Source organism: Parasteatoda tepidariorum, chromosome 6 (assembly GCF_043381705.1).
Source record: "Parasteatoda tepidariorum isolate YZ-2023 chromosome 6, CAS_Ptep_4.0, whole genome shotgun sequence".
Classification (NCBI taxonomy): Eukaryota; Metazoa; Arthropoda; class Arachnida; order Araneae; family Theridiidae; genus Parasteatoda; species Parasteatoda tepidariorum.
The window spans coordinates 84,255,848-84,274,459 of record NC_092209.1 but is presented as its reverse complement, the minus strand read 5'-3'; the positions used below and the strand labels follow the sequence as shown (position 1 = coordinate 84,274,459).

The 18,612-nt window shown below is 28.3% G+C and overlaps 2 protein-coding genes across 3 annotated transcripts in view; one reads left to right on the top strand and one right to left on the bottom strand.

Annotated features, from left to right (window-relative positions):
• LOC107455430 (serine-rich adhesin for platelets) overlaps positions 1-15,558 on the bottom strand; it is a 17,149-nt gene extending 1,591 nt beyond the window's left edge. The window contains exons 1-9 of one of the 2 annotated variants that reach the window (XM_016072988.3): positions 15,449-15,558; positions 12,180-13,917; positions 8,358-8,453; positions 7,872-8,142; positions 7,690-7,791; positions 6,296-6,385; positions 4,643-4,720; positions 2,575-2,642; positions 1,121-1,136 (exon numbers count right to left, since the gene is read on the bottom strand). In XM_016072988.3, the coding sequence (XP_015928474.2) occupies positions 1,121-1,136; positions 2,575-2,642; positions 4,643-4,720; positions 6,296-6,385; positions 7,690-7,791; positions 7,872-8,142; positions 8,358-8,453; positions 12,180-13,894 (2,436 nt within the window). In that variant the 5' untranslated portion in view covers positions 13,895-13,917; positions 15,449-15,558. The remainder of the gene's footprint in view (positions 1-1,120; positions 1,137-2,574; positions 2,643-4,642; positions 4,721-6,295; positions 6,386-7,689; positions 7,792-7,871; positions 8,143-8,357; positions 8,454-12,179; positions 13,918-15,448) is intronic. The other variant, XM_016072987.3, reaches the window with a different exon arrangement.
• A 214-nt stretch (positions 15,559-15,772) lies between these two features.
• The window catches only part of LOC107455426 (dynactin subunit 4), an 18,624-nt gene continuing 15,784 nt past the window's right edge, over positions 15,773-18,612 (top strand). The window contains exons 1-3 of the mRNA XM_043051874.2: positions 15,773-15,993; positions 16,083-16,153; positions 17,578-17,756. Of these exons, the coding sequence (XP_042907808.1) occupies positions 15,865-15,993; positions 16,083-16,153; positions 17,578-17,756 (379 nt within the window). The 5' untranslated portion in view covers positions 15,773-15,864. The remainder of the gene's footprint in view (positions 15,994-16,082; positions 16,154-17,577; positions 17,757-18,612) is intronic.

The window sequence follows — 18,612 nt, the reverse complement described above, 5'->3', positions numbered from 1 at the left end:
AAAAAAAGAAAGAAGAAATACAATCTTAATCAAAATATGCTGGCATAGAATCAAAAAAATTTATAGAGTAACAAAGCTTCATGGTGCAAAAAAAATTACCCAAAAGAATCTCCCTGTAGACAAAATATCATGAAAATGTACATACATACATATCATGTATAGTATGTGAGAGAACAAAAATTTGCCTAGTAGAAATTCCTTGCTTCCAAAGTTTCATGGTACAAAAGCATAGAAAAATTTATTTGATGAAGTTTTCAGAACACAAAATTTGTCTGACAAAATTCCCAGCTGAAACTGCAAAATGCCATTTTGGTGAGGCTCAATTACAATCTGAGCTTTATGTATTCACATTCTAAACTAGTAGAAGAATTTTCTAGGAGAGATAAAATACATTATAAGGATTGGAAAATGTAGTCTTACACCAATAGTAGTACTGCTAAATTACTATGAGCTGGCTGTTTATACACATTTAACCTAGTACTTTTTATATAAATTACCATAATTTCATGTTTTCTAAAAATTACTATAAATGTACTCAAACAAGTTCAGAATTGACTGTTTCATAAATAATTTGGAAAACAACTTGGTGAGCTTGGCAAGTAAGTGGCTTAATAATTAAATTTCAATATAATATCTATTTCTGTTCCTCTTTCAAAGTAAATTTTAATAATAACGATTAGAAAACATAAAATAATGTGGATAAAAAAATACAAATACCAGTTTAAACATGGGCAGACATACAGGACATAATTTGGAGGCCTTAGGGTAGCATTAGTTGACATTTCCAATCCTTATGATGTGCCCTACCTATCCCAAATATAAACTGCATACTATTTAAAATAATAAAATTTGTAAGCAAACAAACACAGTAAAGTAAAATAACTTAAATTATATTGAAAAATAATAACTTGACTAGCAGATTATTATCAACATCAACTGTATCAAAATCAAGAGAATTACTTAACAAAAATAATGAGGATAAAATAGGCACTGATTTATTCAGATGAGTGCAAGTTATGGATTTCATGCAACAATTATGAAAGAGTGATAAACATCATGCATAAGCACAGAGCTAAACTACTGATGAATCATGCGAGTAAGAATTTCAATATGTCCATACCTTAGTAATCCTGAAGCTAATAACCAAAAGGTAGGGAGAAAAAAAATATTTTTATTAGATAAAATTTAAATTAAAACATTATAATTACAGATATAAATGGGTTAGCATTTGTATTGATGGTTCTAAAAATATATATATTAGTAAAAGCAATGAGAATTAGCTAAAACAAAAGCAAATTAGAGCGCAGGAGTTAAAGCCATAAAAGACATAGGTTAACTAAACTAGTCATTTATTGAAATCTTTAGAAATTAAGTACTTTGAGTTTTATCAAGTAATTATACTATTAGGTGTATGTAAAATATCAAATATATATTTTTTCCCTTTAATTTCTGTTTTTAATCGCATCATTGTGATTTGTTTGGAGTCCTTTCTTCTACTTAATGTTATCAATATTAATGATCTATAAATCACATAAATATCTCATTATATTAATGTTAATAAATGTATATGACACTTGGATTATATCTAGAGCAGTTGAAGACATGGTATCTCTGGAAAAATATTTTAAGAAGTATTTATGAAGAAATGCGAAAAACAATGAGATGAAAGATCAAATTTGGAACTTCATCGTTCATATAATGAACCTGATATTGTCAAACAATGAATAAAATCAGTAGGTTATGTTACATGAATATATAAAGAATAAAACACAATAAAAAAATGTTTAGAACAAATGGCACGCAGAAAAAGGACAGACGAAATCTAAGAAGAATTAGGGGCCAAATTTTAGAATTGTATGCAAAATTTTTCAATTCAATCAATAAGTTTTCAAGATATAGCAAAATACACAAAAAATAAAATTAGCATTTAGGGGTTCAAACTTTGAATCACTCTCCTGACCAAACTATGGGGACCATATTCTCCAGATTGTGGCTGCCATCTATATCTTAGGGGTCAGAAATTAATTGGTGCAGAGGTTTTATCCAGTCACTGGGAGAGGTTTTAATGGTCACTCCTAAAGGTTTTCTTCAACATTAAGTCTATGGAAAAGACTCTTGCCTCCCTAAAGTGATCGTAAATAGAGGAGGTCGCTACATAAAAGTAGACTTTTCTGGAGGTTTCACTGTATATATAATTGACACATTTTTTATTTTTTTTTACTACACCTTCACACAGCACCTTTGATCAATTAAATTATGATGAACCAATAATCCACAATCTCCTCTACGGTCTCATTACAAACAAATTCAATAGTATTTCCCACAGATCTAAATTGATATCAATAGTGAAATTTTTCTCAATGAAGCTAATAACCTCACACGCCACTATTATACAGTTATAGCGATACAATATGTATAGAAAGTCTCTCGCAAAATAAATAAATAAATGAAAGATCTTTTAGAGATTTTGTAGAAAAATTACAAAATTTTTGCTAAAGCTAGATTAATAACCAAAATGTTTTAAGACAAAACAAATCAAAGCATGAACAGCAATACTGAAAGATATCAAATTACCTAACTAAAGTTTCAATAGAGTCATCAGCGGATGAACTAGATGATAAAGAGGCTGTTAATGAGCGACTCTGTAAGAAAATGTAGAGCCATAAAGATATAGGATAAAGAATTATACAGATAAATACATGTCATCATACTAGTGAAGACAAAAAGAAAAATCAATTACATCAAATAACTATACTTTACCTACAAACAGTATCTGCAAAGAAGAAAAAAAACACTTCTGAAGTAACACGAGAAAATATTAATATTTTTTGAAGTTATTCTGTACCATCAAATCTATCTTATACGAAGCTGCAATCTTTCTTTTTAACAAAATCATTCAAATTATTTGTCTAGCACAGCTAGGTTATGGTGGCTCTAAAAACTTACTACAAATAGGTTAAAATATTAACAATTAAGGTAAAGGTTCAGATTTAAGTATAATTTTGCATATCTAACTGCAAATCAAATTAATGTAATGCAAAGTTTAAAAAATTAATCACGCAAAATATTTCAAAACTGGTTTTGCTGTGCCTTTTAAAATTAAGAAGAAATTATACAGATATTGATAAGAGCATGGTGAAAAGCTGAAAAAAAATGTGCTTTAAAAAAAAATTTATTCTTTTCATTCTATAAAATATTTATTATTTTCTTTAATTTATAAAAGTTTTTTTTCCTATTCTCTTTTAGTTTTTTCAGTTGAGTTTTGAAAAGACATTGTATGGAAAGGAATTGAATATTTTATAATTTTTATTCGAATAAAATTTTATTAAATTATTTTAGGAAGCAAAATTTATACATTAATTTTAAACTTATCAAATAATGTAATTTATGAATTATTTATTTCTAACAAACAGGGACAAAGTTAATTCATCACTTCAAGCTTTTTTTTTTACATCCAATGAAATAAATATTATAAAAATTGTAAGTAAGAACAGAACAGAAGATCACGAAAATATCTAATTCCATTAATAGAATTAATAACTTTTTGAGTTTTAATATGTGACAATTTTTTATCCATTGCCTGAGAAAAATTATTTTTCAGTGTATCAATCAAATACAGTTTGGAAATTAATACAAAGTCAAACTATAAAAAAAGCTGTGATATCTGTCATCTACATATCATCACTACCTTTCCATAGCTTTAAAAAAGTTTGCAACAATATTTGTTTGTTTATAATCTATATAATTTACCAATAATACTTTGTAAAAACTTGTATAAAAATTTTACAATATTCTCCACTTTACTATTTTTGCTCCCCCGACACAAAATTTCTCAAAATTATTGTGCTTTTATGTTAATTTTTCTAAAAGAAAAAATAATTAAATGATTAAAATTGCAAACTTTAACCATTTGATAAAAGAAACATTAACTTTAATATTAAGTTATGAAAATTACTTATGAAAATTTAGAGAAATTATCCATTTTAGTTATCCAAATTATCCCCTTTGAAACTTTAGATTTATTTTGAAACAATGATATCCCGATTAGAAAAATTAACTTAATCTTCGACCATCATTATTCATATAAATTTCAGCTTTTCCAGTGCTTTAATTTAACTCTGAAATCAATTTTTAGTATTTTTCTTACTTATGTACATTTATTTGTAGATGCATATTTCGAATACACATAACTCCAAATTTTGTCGAAGTCACAATTTACATTGTGATAACGCACTGTTGATCAGTACACAAAATCTGCTACAAAAAGTAGTTGAGTAACTCCCATTTCATATATTTTCAGGTTATTTAGATAAAATAAAAATTAAACTTCAAAAATTATTTGAGAAAAAGATTTCTTAAAGCATGAAACTCTTCAGAACAAATAGAAACTTTGGTATTCATAAATGCAAATTCAAAATAATATGAATTATAGAAACTTACTTGAATAACTAAAAATTAGTATAACATGAGATGTAGTAGATAAAAAAATTTTAAAAAAAAATTTGGTAATATTAATTTTTGAAAGTAATTTAACATGATGTGGTTGGTAACTTACAATTTATTTAGCACTTAAAAAACAGTTTTGAAGCAATATATAGTAAACTACATGTATACTTATTAAAAAATAAAAAAAAACTCTTACCCTATCAGTTTGAGTAGCTGCATTGCAGGTTGGTAACCCATGGTTACAATTGTTTACTTGAATATTTAAATATTTTGTCTGAAAAAAGAATTTATATTGAATTAAAAATAGCAAAAATGTAACATTTTCTTTATAATGCTTATAACAATAACTCAAAGAGTAGTTATATTATTTATTTTTCAAAACTATACAGAAGATGGGGTTGCAACACTACGCAGAGCCACTTTAACAAAAATTACAAATTATATGTAACATACAAAGTCAATAAACAAAAATCATTATACATTTTATTTTTTATGCATATCCATATGTTATACATATATAACCAATACTGCTACTACAATACGCTGCACGGAATGACAAAACGTTTCTCACAGACAGGATATATCTTTAACATATTTTGATGCCACAACAGTCTGGCAGAAACTTTTGAGCATGCCTTCCAAGATTAAAGATATTTAAGAAGGTAAGTTCGTCCTGATACATGACCCCCAGTTTTAAAATTACAATGTTACAAATGTAAAAACAAATAATTCAAAACTAACTTAACAATAGGCTGCTCATCAATAACACTAAAATAAAGTACATCATTAATTTACTTTGTTCCAAACTGGATAAATCCTAAGCATTACAACAAAACTTGATAAATTCATATTAATGTTAAAAATGAGATTTTGTCAGCAATTTTGTAAAAAAGATGTTAACACTTCAACATTATCTTAAAAAAATCTGGTCAGCACTTATTAAATTTTGCAACAAGAAGACTCATTTTATACTTAAATTTCTATCTCCAATTTGAAACTTTTAATTCCCACCCATATTTAACTTTATTCCAATAAATATAACAGTAAAGTAAAGCATTCCCGCAACAGCCCGTTTGTGGGCCAAGAGGGTCATAGAGGATAAGTCTCCATAATTTTGTGACCAACGGCATGATTGTGGCAATGTGGTCACCACTGCACATAGTCCATCTTTACGTCCTAGACAAGCTGGTACCCATCCATCTGAAGCTTGGTGAGCTTAATGTCACCACTGGGGATCAAACCAGCTCTTCACAAAGACAGTTCAGTGCCTTAACCACTGAGCCATTGCAACTTAAATATAAGAGTGGCGTAAAAAATAATAACAATAATTTATTGCTATCTTAAAAATAATCACTGAATTATAAATTCTAGTTGGATTTTTTATTTTATTTCACAGAGCACTAGATTTTACATAACATTATTTGGAGACCACTGCTTTTTATTTCAAAAATTAATTAATTTTAAGACTATGGTTAGAATAATTTACAAAATTAAACATTAGCAAAATAAGATACAACTTGAAATTCATTGAGAATGAATCAGGATATTTATTTCTTTGTATTGTTATTAAATCATGCAGATTATTTTCACTGTAATAAAATCTATAAATTAGTTAGTTTCGCTTAAGCAAATTATAAATTATTTCTCTTCATTTTTAAAGCTTAGGGAGTGAAAAATATAGGTTAAAAACTTTTTAAACTTGCGTAAAAGTTAAAAATTTCAATTATTCATTTCGTGAAAAAAATTCAATTTTACCACCATTTATTAGTAGAAAAGTTTATTAACATCAAAATGTAATTAACATTTTACTGTGACTTTTAAAAGAAGGGGAAAAAAAGAAGAAACTTACCATTTGTTGTTGAAGTAAGTTAATTGTATGATCTTTATCTTCTAACTGTTGTTGTAAAAGTACAAGCTGCCTTTTCATGTCTGCATTTTCCTGAAAAAATAGATATGAATAAGAATTTCATAGGGAAAAAGATAGCAGAATATTTTTTAAAGATTATTTTTAAGAAGATTTCAATAATAAAAACCAACCAATTAATAAAGATTTATAGATAAGACATTCAGTACACTGAAGAAAATTCTTAGTACATTCAAAGGTCAATTGATTTAAAGTTAGTGATTGCACAGATCTAAAATTCAAACAGTTTGCAAATAGGGGCTTAGCAAATTTCAAAACACTTATCAGTAAAAATTTGCAAAGAACTTATTTAATTTTTTAAATCATATAACTTCTTGTGCAAATTATTTTTAGGGCAACATCATTTCTTGCCGTCATAGCACTGTTACAGGATCTTTAACAGAAAATAACAAAGCCACCTATGAAGGATTCACATCCGCAATCACCTTTTCCATTGCAAATAGTGACTAAATTCAAAAAAATCATTTAACAAACTCTTCAATGCTGAAAAATAATGGTGGTCACTCAGACCACAATGAAATAAGGAGGTCACCAAGATCAGTAATGAAAGTAAAAAGATGGTACGCTGTTCTTTTTTTTTTAAGTTCTGGTTTCATGTTTTAGTTCATGTTTTTTTACCATATTTAGGTAATCATAATTGTGACATTATAGTTTGTCTATGGTAAGAACTTCCCCTGCCACAAAGTCTGAGACCGTCTGCTGCTATGGAAACAAAAATAGCGCATTTCAAGGAGGGTAGCTAATCTTCTTTCTAACAAAATGAACCGAAGAAAAAGATTCCATTTCTCTCGCCGATCCGAAGCCAAAACCTATATCCTGAACAGCGACCCCACACCCCTACTTGAAATAGTTATACCTCGTTAAAATAATCACCACCATGAGTCCAGGCAAATGGCTAGGGGAGTTCTTACTTAAAACAAACTTACTTTTAACATTTTCTTTTTTACCCCTGATTTTTATAACTGCTTTTATATTTAACACTAAACCATGTTATAAATTCAAAATAAATAGGAAAAATCTTACTTAGAGGTAATAATTTAGACAATTTTATGCTAAATGCACTTCTACATGCTAAACATTTCTCAGAAATCAAATTTTAACATTGGCACAAAAACACTGATTTACAATATTTGATAGGGAAAGGGATAGAAAAAAAAAAGGAAAGAAAGATCATTGGGGTATTTTGAAAAATATATTACTTGGTGTCTACCTATATATAAAAAAAAGACCCACTTCAAAGAGAAAGAAAGGAGAGAAAGAAAAAGAAAAAAATATTATATTTTAATAATTTAAATCTGAAATTCTCATAAATAACCAACCTGATAAATAGTAGACAAATCTGGTGTTTTCTTTTCCGTTGAAGTACTTGAGGCTAAGCTTGAAGGCAAATCATTCTGCACTAAACTATGGTAGAATATATTCTAAAAAATAAAATACAACATATTACATATTTAGAGAGTTTGGTAAAATAAGGTTCATAAAAGAAAGCTATAAGACTTACATTAGGGCTTGATTGATCAAAGGGATTTATAGTTTCAGCCTCTTGAATCACAGACTTCAGTCTTAAAAGAAGAGTTTTTACACCATTTAAATCTTGGCACAATAATCGATATGAGGAAGAATCCAATTTCAGGCCACCATCGTCTGCCTCACACACACTCATTTGACGAGGTGGTCGTAAAGGTAGACTAACGGTTCGTTGGCGCCATTCTAAGCGATCAGCGGAAGTTGACAAGGGACCAGACAATTTACGATGATTAGATATTCTTTTCCTTAAAAAAATTACTTTCATTAGTTTCAGGTTTCTTGATACGTATTTCTCTTGAATTAATGTTAAACTGTTAAAAAAGTGTGTTTTAATTTAATAAAGATATCCAAGATAATAATAGAATAGAATAGTCTTCCTCAATTGGGTGATGTATTAACTATTGAGTGGCACCAAATTTAAAATGTTTTAATATAATAGAAAAAAAATTTGATAACATACCTTGCTTTTTCTTCAAAATCAAATTTTTTCTCCTTTTTTAATGGGGTAACTTTATCAGTTTCTGTTTCATGTAGTTTTCTCATAGGTGAAGCAGGCCTAAAATAAGAAGACATTGCATATAAGTATAGAACAAGAAATAAAATACAAAAGACTGTGTTAGTAATAATAAAGATAAATTTTCTTTTTCCTAATGATGATATTAGTTAAAGAGTTTGAAGGAAAAAAATGTTAAATAAAAATTTCATGACAGTGAGAATAAAAAATTTCTGTTATAGCACTTTGCAAATTGAAGAAATTCTAACCACCTTAACTCAACTAACTTACATTTTGTGAGAAGGTAATAATACAGAAATATTGCAATTTTGAATGATAAATGAAAAATTCAGACACATGATATAAAGAAATTGATTTAAATGAGAGTAAAAGATTAAAGGGTAAAGTGGACACTGTTTTAGGAGTAAAAAAAAAAAANAAAAAAAAAAAAAAAAAAAAATGAGCTCCTCAATGCAGAGTGTTCTATAAAGACTAAAGCATGAATCAAATAAATAAAATTTAGAAACCACAAAAAAATAGGGTAGTTTCTACTGTTAAAGAAGAACGAATCAGGATATTGCAGAAAAGGTGTCAACTTTATGAGTTAATTTAAATGAATCATAGCGACATGTCTAACTTTTTTTTCTTCTGAAACATCACTTAAATATCTGAGAGGAAAAGAGCTTTAAGATTATTGATGGCAATAGTTTAAATTAGTTCTATTAGGTGAGCAGCAGGCTTACTGGGTTTTTACTGAATAGGTCAACAACAAAAAGAAAGGCATGTTACTTTTGGTTAAAACTACTAAAGATCGGCTTTTCTCATTTTTTTATTTAAATATTGCTTTTATTTAAACAAAATATTTTTCAAAAACAGAGATAAATGCAGTGTAATGCTGTTAATTAATTATACTGATGTTATTGGATTTTAAAAACAATATGGAACAGCAGTTTTGTAACTTATCAGTTAGAAGAAGTAACTTGAAACTTAAATAAGCAAATAAAAAAATTTCAAACATTAATCTAAAAAAAATATAAATTACTTTATTTTTACTATAGAAATTAAAAATAGCTGAGGTACTTCAATTGAAACAGTGATTTACATGAAAAAGTTTGATGCCTCCAATAGAAAATTTTTCTTGTTCTTTAAGTTTATTTAATTCAAATGTATTTATCTTTACTATGAAAGTAAAGCTAATAGAGTTTGTTAAAGTATTAATAAAACAATGAATTACATAAAAAGCTCTTACCTTAAAGAGAAATTTTTATATTCATTTAATTTAGTTTTAACATTAAGCTTACAGAACATGTATGGTGTGGCATGTGGTAAATACAAATCAATTAGCTTTTCTCCACATGCACATATGGTAACAAAATTTTTGAAACATTACAAAGGATACTAGTAACTAAAGTTAGTCAATTATCTTGAGTTGATTACTAAAAATCCCCATAGCAGAATGTTTCGTAATGTTCTGCAACAAGCAAGTGATAGAGTGAAATGTTCTGTGGGTTATAAGCAGGGTTGGAATTTTTGCCAGCAAAAAGGGGTTTTTGCCAGGACAGTGGCAAAAACCTGGTAAAAACCGGCAAAAACTGGTAAAAACCGGCAAAAAACAAATTATCTAAATAGCTGATTAAATATTATTACAAAATACTTGAAACAAATTTAAATCAATCATAAGGAATAATAATTTTGATACATTACATGAAAAAATTATTTTTAACATATTAATAATTAATATAAGGGTAATAATTTTTAAAAGATTGAAAGTTTTTGATCTCTTTTCATTTTAGAATCCTAAAATAAATGTTTTTTTACAAATAAATAAATATTATTATTTGTATAATATTATTATTTATTATAAAAAATTATTATTTGTACAATAATTAACTACACATGTTGATAGATATTTTATGCTTTAAATTATAGTTATATTAATTTAAAATAAGTTCATTTCACTGGAAAAAAGAGAATAATCACAAATTTTCCAATCAATAATGTTTTAAACTACTAAAATGATATATTATTACATTATCATTTAATTATGGAATAATAATTTTGTTAATTTTTTTGTAATTATTTATATTCATAGTATATATTTCAATTTTAGGAATAATTTTGTATCAAAAATGTGTTTTTGTCCTCTCATCTTGGAAAATATAAGTTTTTGCCACTTTTTGCCAATTTGCTTGGCAAAAACCTGTTTTTGCCAGGACGGTTTTTACCGGTATTTACCATGGTTTTTTCTACCTGCGGCAAAATCTTGCCAACCCTGGTTATAAGTGCATTTTTTCTCTGAGAAAACGTACATAACTGTTATAAAAATCACTTAAAAATGACATATGAAATAGCATGTCAATGACAATGTATACACGTAATTAACTATTACTGTTGTACATAATTACAAATTCAATTGGATTTATTAATGACAATCACTGACAAAAATATAATTAGATAATATTTTAGAAAATTTTATTCAAAATAATACAGACAATGACAGGGAAGGTTGCAAAATAGAAAAAAAAAGAAGAAAATATTTGTGAAATTAAAAAGAAACATGTAAATTGCACATTTTCAAAACGTCTAAATAATATGAATGGTGAAAGTTGAGTATAATGACTGTTTCTGAAAAAGTTCTCAATTTATAAACCTTATGGGAAAACAAGGATAACAGTTTATTTACAGTACACTCTTTGTTTACAATAATTAATACCTTTTACGTATTACATTATTTTTCTTCGATATATTGACATTATTCCCTTTACTGATACCTGCATCAATAATGGGATGAGGATCAGACGTGGTATCAGAACTAATCTCCGACAATGATCTTTCATTCAAACTTAATAAAATTTAATGTACTTTTTTCATCGACCAAACAATGCCAAACAGGTTTTTAGCAATGAAAACATTGATAATGAGCTTAAAAATTTCTTAAAAATACTGTATTTTGCATTTAAAGTAAACTACTTTTCATGTTGGCATCCGCAAAATAAACATAGGCTTGGAACATAATAGTTTTTTTAATATTTAAGAATATAGTAGAGAACCGATTATCCGGAACGATCGGGACTATCGCTATTCCGGATAACTGATTTTTCCGGTTTTCTGAATCGCTACAATAAGCCGTTTTTTTAGTGTTAAACCCAACTAAAAAAAAAATATTTGGAAATAATCTTAAAATAAGAAAAAACGATGAGGCATGTGTAGTGATGTGTAGTGCACACTAGTGATTATTTCTGAAATGATAGTAAGGTAAACATCTTTCAAAAAAGAAAGAAAAATCCTAAAATCTTATGAGGAAAAAAATTTTTTTTCAAAAAAAAATTGCGGAAAAATTTATCGAATTTTGTTCCGGTTATTTGGTTTTCCGGTTTTCTGATTTCCGGATAACGGGTTCTGTACTGTATTTGTAATGTTTAAATATTTTTATTAACATTTTAATAAATTTTCCCATTTTTATTAACATACTATATTATATTTTATAAAATATTCAAAAAGAAAAAAAATTTTATTTTTTATTTTTCTATATTTTTTATTGTTTTGCAGAAAGACTACTAGTTCTGCTATGGTGCGAAAAATAAGTTCAATTTTAAAAAAAAACTGTTTATTGAAACAATAAGATTCAATATACAATTTGGCTATACATTTTATTTGTGTGGATTAAATGAAATAAAAGCCCACTAAAGTGAAATAGATAACCAGCATGTGCACTAAAGATAGAAGTTTACTTAGTTTGGTACTCAAATGACAAATAAATAAATCAATATTCTCAATCAGATAACTCACCCTTCATTTACTGTGCCTTCAGGAAACCCATCATAAGACTTTTCATAATCCAGCATTAAATCATCAGAAGCGATGCTAGAACATGAAGAACCAAGTTCTGATCCCAAAATCAAACTGTCACGATGATCCCCGAAACGACCCTTCCTGCTGGAATAGCTACTCACACTGTCCGTTCGCTTTTTAACAGAACTAGACATTTGCAAAGCATGCAACTCACTCATTGCCATCTGCAGCGATTGCACATCTGAATCTTCTGATTTGGGTTCATTGCCGAAAGTCAAACCAGGCTGATCTGCTATTTCATCATCAATAAGAAACTCTCTGTTCTCTTCAGATGGTGGGCTGAGAACTCCTGTACTGTCTGATTTTTCATCAGAATCTAGACTAGACTGTTTGGTATCATTGTTTGATTTCACTGTGGATTCAAAAGCATTATCATATTTCGTTTCACTACACTGATTCTCCTCAGTAGTGCAATAAAAGATACTTCCACCAGGAGTAGGCTGAGAACCATGCCTTCTAATTTTTGGAATACTAGACAAATTTGAAACTGATGACTGAACAACCCGAGAAGTCTTCTCTGAGCGACTTGTTTTAGGGCTCAACTTGCCATTCTCGGGGGATCTGAAAGACTTCTTTTGATAAGACAATAGACCTTTATAAGATGCATAGGTGGAAAATATATTTTCCGAAGCAGTCATCTTGAAGGGGTGTTTTTCTCGTGGACTGCTAGGGCCAGAATTGGGAATAGATTTAGGTTCACTTGTTCGCAAAGTTGATTCAGGTCCAAAATGCTTATCATCGAAACTCCACTTTCCATTTGGTTCCCTTTTATAAGTAGGAGCCTTCACGGCCAGTTTGCTATCCGAAGGAGATTTAGGAGTACCTGCAGAAGATTTACTACCCAAGCTGAGATTTGGCGAGCTTTCATCCTGTAATTCAAGTTGCTCCAAATCTTTAACAGTGTCCGAGTCTTCGGGTCTGTTCTTATCCGTTAAGCTATTTCCAATTCCAGAATCAAAATCTGACAAGCTATCACGACTTTCGAATCCCTTTCTTGATGGGGATTTTGAGACAGGACTAGGACCACCAGAATTTCTACCACTTACTGTTTTAGATTGTTGAGATTTCGAAAAAACTTTAATTTCGGCCTGCTGAGGTCCGGGAGATTTATTGCGGTTTTGACGAGGAGAAATACCGGATCCTCTGGCAGGTGTTCGTACAATTCGTTCATTATCTGGGCTCAGAATTTTTTCAGGACAACTTTTGCTAGTTTTTTTTGGTTTGATTAATGATTCAGATTTATTAAGGTATTTGTTAGAAGATGAAGGTGACGTACTTGATACATTAAAAGCAGAGCGAGAGTTAACAATAGCATTATTATTTACTACATGTAAGGTCTCATTTTCATTTAAAGGAGAACCGATTCTTTGTTCTCCTGTAGCTGTGGGTAGACTAGAGCTAAAGCGAGGTATACTTGACTGGTAGTGCTTTAAATTTTTAATATCTCCCTGCTCAACAGTTGATAATGTATTAAATTTTGTGGGAAGTGGAACATTTTTCTTGGCTGCAAACTCAATGTTTGCATTTCCACTTCTGGTATAAGGCGTTGGACGAGCCAATCTCGAAGCCTCATCCAATTTTGTAGCTGCCATCTGTGATGTCATGTATGGATTATTCCCTCCACTGGCCTTCTTGGAATAGCATGTGCCCATTCAGAAGCATAAACGAAAAGTAACTAGAGGAAAAACAATGAAACTAGTTAGTGATAATGTAAGATAAAATTATTAAGAAATATCTAAACTCAAAAAAATTGTCTATTAAGACAGTAGAAATTTGCCTTTAAAGTAGTAAAATGTTAATTTGACATTTCATACACAAAATTTTATCATTTTAATAATAGATGAAATTAATTTACATAAAGATCATTTAAATATTAATTTCCATATTTCTTCAAAATAAATTAAGGATATTTTAAAAATATTTATTTTAACTATTAAGTATTACAGCTTTTGCACAAATAATACGTACACAGGTAACCTTTTACATAGCAAGGCTAGTCTAATGATGTTGATGATAAAATAGTGAAACAAATACAGCCTTGCAGTTCCATGTGAAGGGCAGTAACTAAAGAACATTAAACAGTCAAAAATAGTTGTGAAGAGCTCACATCAAAATATATGTAACTGCATTGAAGTGCTACTTTTTTCTTAGTGCTCATGACCCTTTACTGGGGTCTGTCTAGGTTTTTTTGGAAAATACCTATTTTGTAAAAATTTTAGACATAATTTGTGAAAATTAAAAATTATATTAAAAAATCAACACAAAAGTATGGATTTATCATTTCTTACGAGATACAAAAATAACTTTTTAAGATAAAAGTATTGTGTGAAACTATCGTTTTTCCTAAAATTGAATTTGTGAAGGTACCACTAAAAGGTAGTAAATTTGGACTGGACAGACCCCTGAATATCTAACATATATATATCTTCATATTCTGGAATTTATAAGATTAAACATCGAGATTCATATTAACACAATTTTGAAATTTAACATTGAGATTCCTATTTACATGATTTTAAATATTATAACTATGATTTATCACACATAAAAAATGGAGTCAAAATTACAGAAAATATTAATCGGTTTTTCTAATGATACTTTTTATTTCAACTTAACAAATACTAATTTCTCTGATATATAATTTCTTATAATTAACAAACATCATATTTTAATTCAAGACATAAATTAATCAACGTATTTTTCCACTCTTTCTTTTTTTTTGTCCCTCCAAATGTAAAGTGGAAAAGATGATTCTTCTTGCTTTAATGTATTTACCACTACACTAAAGGCAGAAATATGTTAACAGGGTTATCATTATATCCATTATTATTATGAGCATATGTGAACATTATGAATATTATTCATGAACATTTGCACAAATAATTAATGGGCACTTTTAAGAAATTAGATCGTTCACACGAATACGTTAGAGCATTAAGCATTATTGAGGTATAAACGATTCTTTAGTTATTTATAAACAAAGCTCATAATCCACAAATAAGTTAAAAATTTTTCTTTTTTTTCATTTTCAGCCATAAATTATTAAATTTAATTTAAAATAATGATAATTTAGTTCCACAGGAAAACCATTCCTTTAACTAATTTAGCTAATCAAACTTGTACAATTAACATGTTTTCTAAGTATGAAGAGCTTAATTTCTCTTCTAATAGAATGTATAGAACTAAAAGTAGAATTTTGAAAGTACCTCCACATTCCTTTCTCTAAAAACCAAAACTATTTTATTCCTTATAAAATTAAATGTACTGCAGCGTCAGCCATATTTACAGTGTTATATCTGTTATGCTGCCAAAACATAAGAATATCGTAATTATATTTTTTAATGAGGTTAAAAATAAGATAGTATATTCTTATATACTATTGCATGCGATTCTAGTAATATTTTTAAGGGATAAACAAATTTTTAAATCAGTTTAAGTGAGGAAAATTAAATAATATTTTATTCCTTAAATTCTGTCAATGTAATAGCAACAGACATATTAATTTTGAAAAGTTGTAAGCTGAACTTTTCTATGCCACACAGACTTCAAGCTAATACAACACACCTCCATCTCACTTGGTTCTATAATTACGTGACAGCTTTTATACTTTTGACTCTAAAATATGTTTAAAATTTATGAGCCTAATGATGTTTTATACCTATGCACGTGTGAAGCCGAAAGGCCGATCACAAAAGTTTATTTTTGTCGCCATTGCTCCAAATTAAGATGTGGTGAATGTGTTTCTCATGAGGTCATTACTTACATCTGTCATTGTTTATTATTTTACATTTCATTGTTTTGGTTTAATATAAAATCCTTCTCTTCGTAAATATTTTACAGGTTGATTCTCATTATTGTCAAAACTGCTTAGAATATATGCCATCTCCAGAAGCTCGATTAAAAAAGAATAAGTGAGTATTGATTATAAATTAGGTGTTTATAAAGAAATAGATGAATTCTAAGTATGCATTTCGCAATATGGTCTCACAAATTTATAAGGCTACAAACAACACATTCTTAACATTGTTCTAACTTTAAAAAGTAGTCATTTTTTAGTCTATAGTGCTTTCTGTTATCCTTTAACATTACTATACAAATCTTCATATTAAATAATTGCTAATGTTGTGTTTATCATAGTCTTTCGATTTATTTTAATTTTGGGGAAATTTCTGTATTGGTACTTCTGCCAAGATGGCGACTTCCAAGTAATGAGGCGAGGGAAAAAAACGACAGAAGGAAGCCAGGGAATATTTCCATACTATAATTTACAAAATACTCCTTAAGTTTTCGTGATTTCCGGGAAGTGGGTCGTGATATACTATGTAAAAACATCACAAAAGAGACCAACTTGAAGGGTTTAACTCCTTGTAAGTTTAATAAAATTGAAATCCATTTGGCACGTTGTCAATAATAGTTGGTGTAAAAGATCACTACACTGATAGAGGACCAACTAGGAGGATATAAATTGCAGCTACTCTGGGCAAATTATTACATTTTTTTTTCGAGTTCTAAAATTTTTAGCATTTAGTTGATGGCACCAATAAATATTGATACAAGTATATGAAAATATCTCCTAATTAGATTTTGCTTTTACAGTAAGTTTATTTGTTATGTTTCTTCTTGTCATACTTGAGTTAATGTTAATAATGTATTTGTTCTAGCTTCTGAGCACTTTCCTCAAGATTTTCTTGATATAAACTAAGTGTTGAATATGTTAGTTATAGGATAGTCTATTTTTCTAAACATTTTATTGAAATATTTGAGCAAAATAACTTTAAATATACCTAATGAAAGCAAGCATATGAAAATAAAATTGTACTTTTCATTTTTTAATTTTTTTTTATTTCAATCTATATTTAAATGAATCTATTATTTTTATAAAACTTTAACTAATTGAAATAAATAAATTCAAGAGAAATTTAATTAATATTTTTTAATGTATAAACATTGTTATAATTTTAGTCTACACCTATTGTGCATGTATCTTTTATTTTTGCTGTCCTCATTCTATGTTTTGAAGAAATTCAGCTAGTGCTTGTCAGTTTAGACTTATATTTGGCACTAGCCATGTCAAAAAAACATTTTCTCACGTGAACTGTGTATAAATATAGATAAACTGTACGAAATTATGTTCATTTTGTCCTATTAAATTTGTACACTGAAAATTTTAAAACTTATCACCAGATTTTAGTGTTGATCTTCCAAATTCTGTGTTTAAGTTTAATTGCCAATCTTAATGAAATGAGTATTTATATGATGAATAAATTTGCTAATTCTTTATGAACTTAAAACTCTTAAGTCTCTTTAAATGATTTTATTGAAATGACTATTTTAGGTGCTCCAACTGTTTTGACTGTCCTAGTTGTATGCATACTCTTTCAACCAGAGCTACTAATGCTCAGGTTGTCAATCCTGATGAACCTAAAAAGACAGTTACTAAGAAGGTCTATTACCTGTCTTGTGGCTTTTGTCGATGGACATCTCGGGATGTTGGACTATCTGATCAAGTGACTGGTAATTAGATAATTATATTTTAGTTTATTTAATTATTGAAATTAATTATAGGGTGCAGCTAAAAAAATTGGACAATGTTATTGCATCCTCGAATGGAAGTTAACAATTTTTTTTTTTAAATCTGTATTTTAATTTCTTTTTGTCTATCACTTTAATCATGAAATGTTTTATAATCTTATTAGTTTTTCTGTATTATTTTTTGGCTTTTTTTCGATATCAAACAAAAGGATCATGTAATTTACATACCGTGGATTATAGTGAATGAACCATTTTGAAGTCTAGGACCTGCACTAAACTACACGAAAGTTTTGTCTCTCTATAGCAATTACTTCTGCAGGAATAGAATACGTTAAAGGTAGATGACCTGCGCCACATTGCTTAAAATTTTAATAAGCTTTTAACACTTCTAAATCTCTGCCAAAGGCAGCCACTTAAGAACCAAATAAATTTATTTATTCATTAAACCTATTAAAATGGTTATTGATTAGCAGGGTTAAACTTTTTAAAGTAATTTTTTTTTGTTTTGTTGTAAAGTTGATTAGAATCAGGGTTGGCAAGATTTTGCCGCAGGTGGAAAAAACGGTGGTAAATACCGGTAAAAACCGTCCTGGCAAAAACAGGTTTTTGCCAAGCAAATTGGCAAAAAGTGGCCAAAACCTATATTTTCCAAGATGAGAGGACAAAAACACATTTTTGATACAAAATTGAAATATATACTATGAATATAAATAATTACAAAATAATTAACGAAATTATTATTCCATAATTAAATGATAGTGTAATAATATATCATTTTAGTAGTTTAAAACATTATTGATTGGAAAATTTGTGATTATTCTTTTGTACCTTCACACCA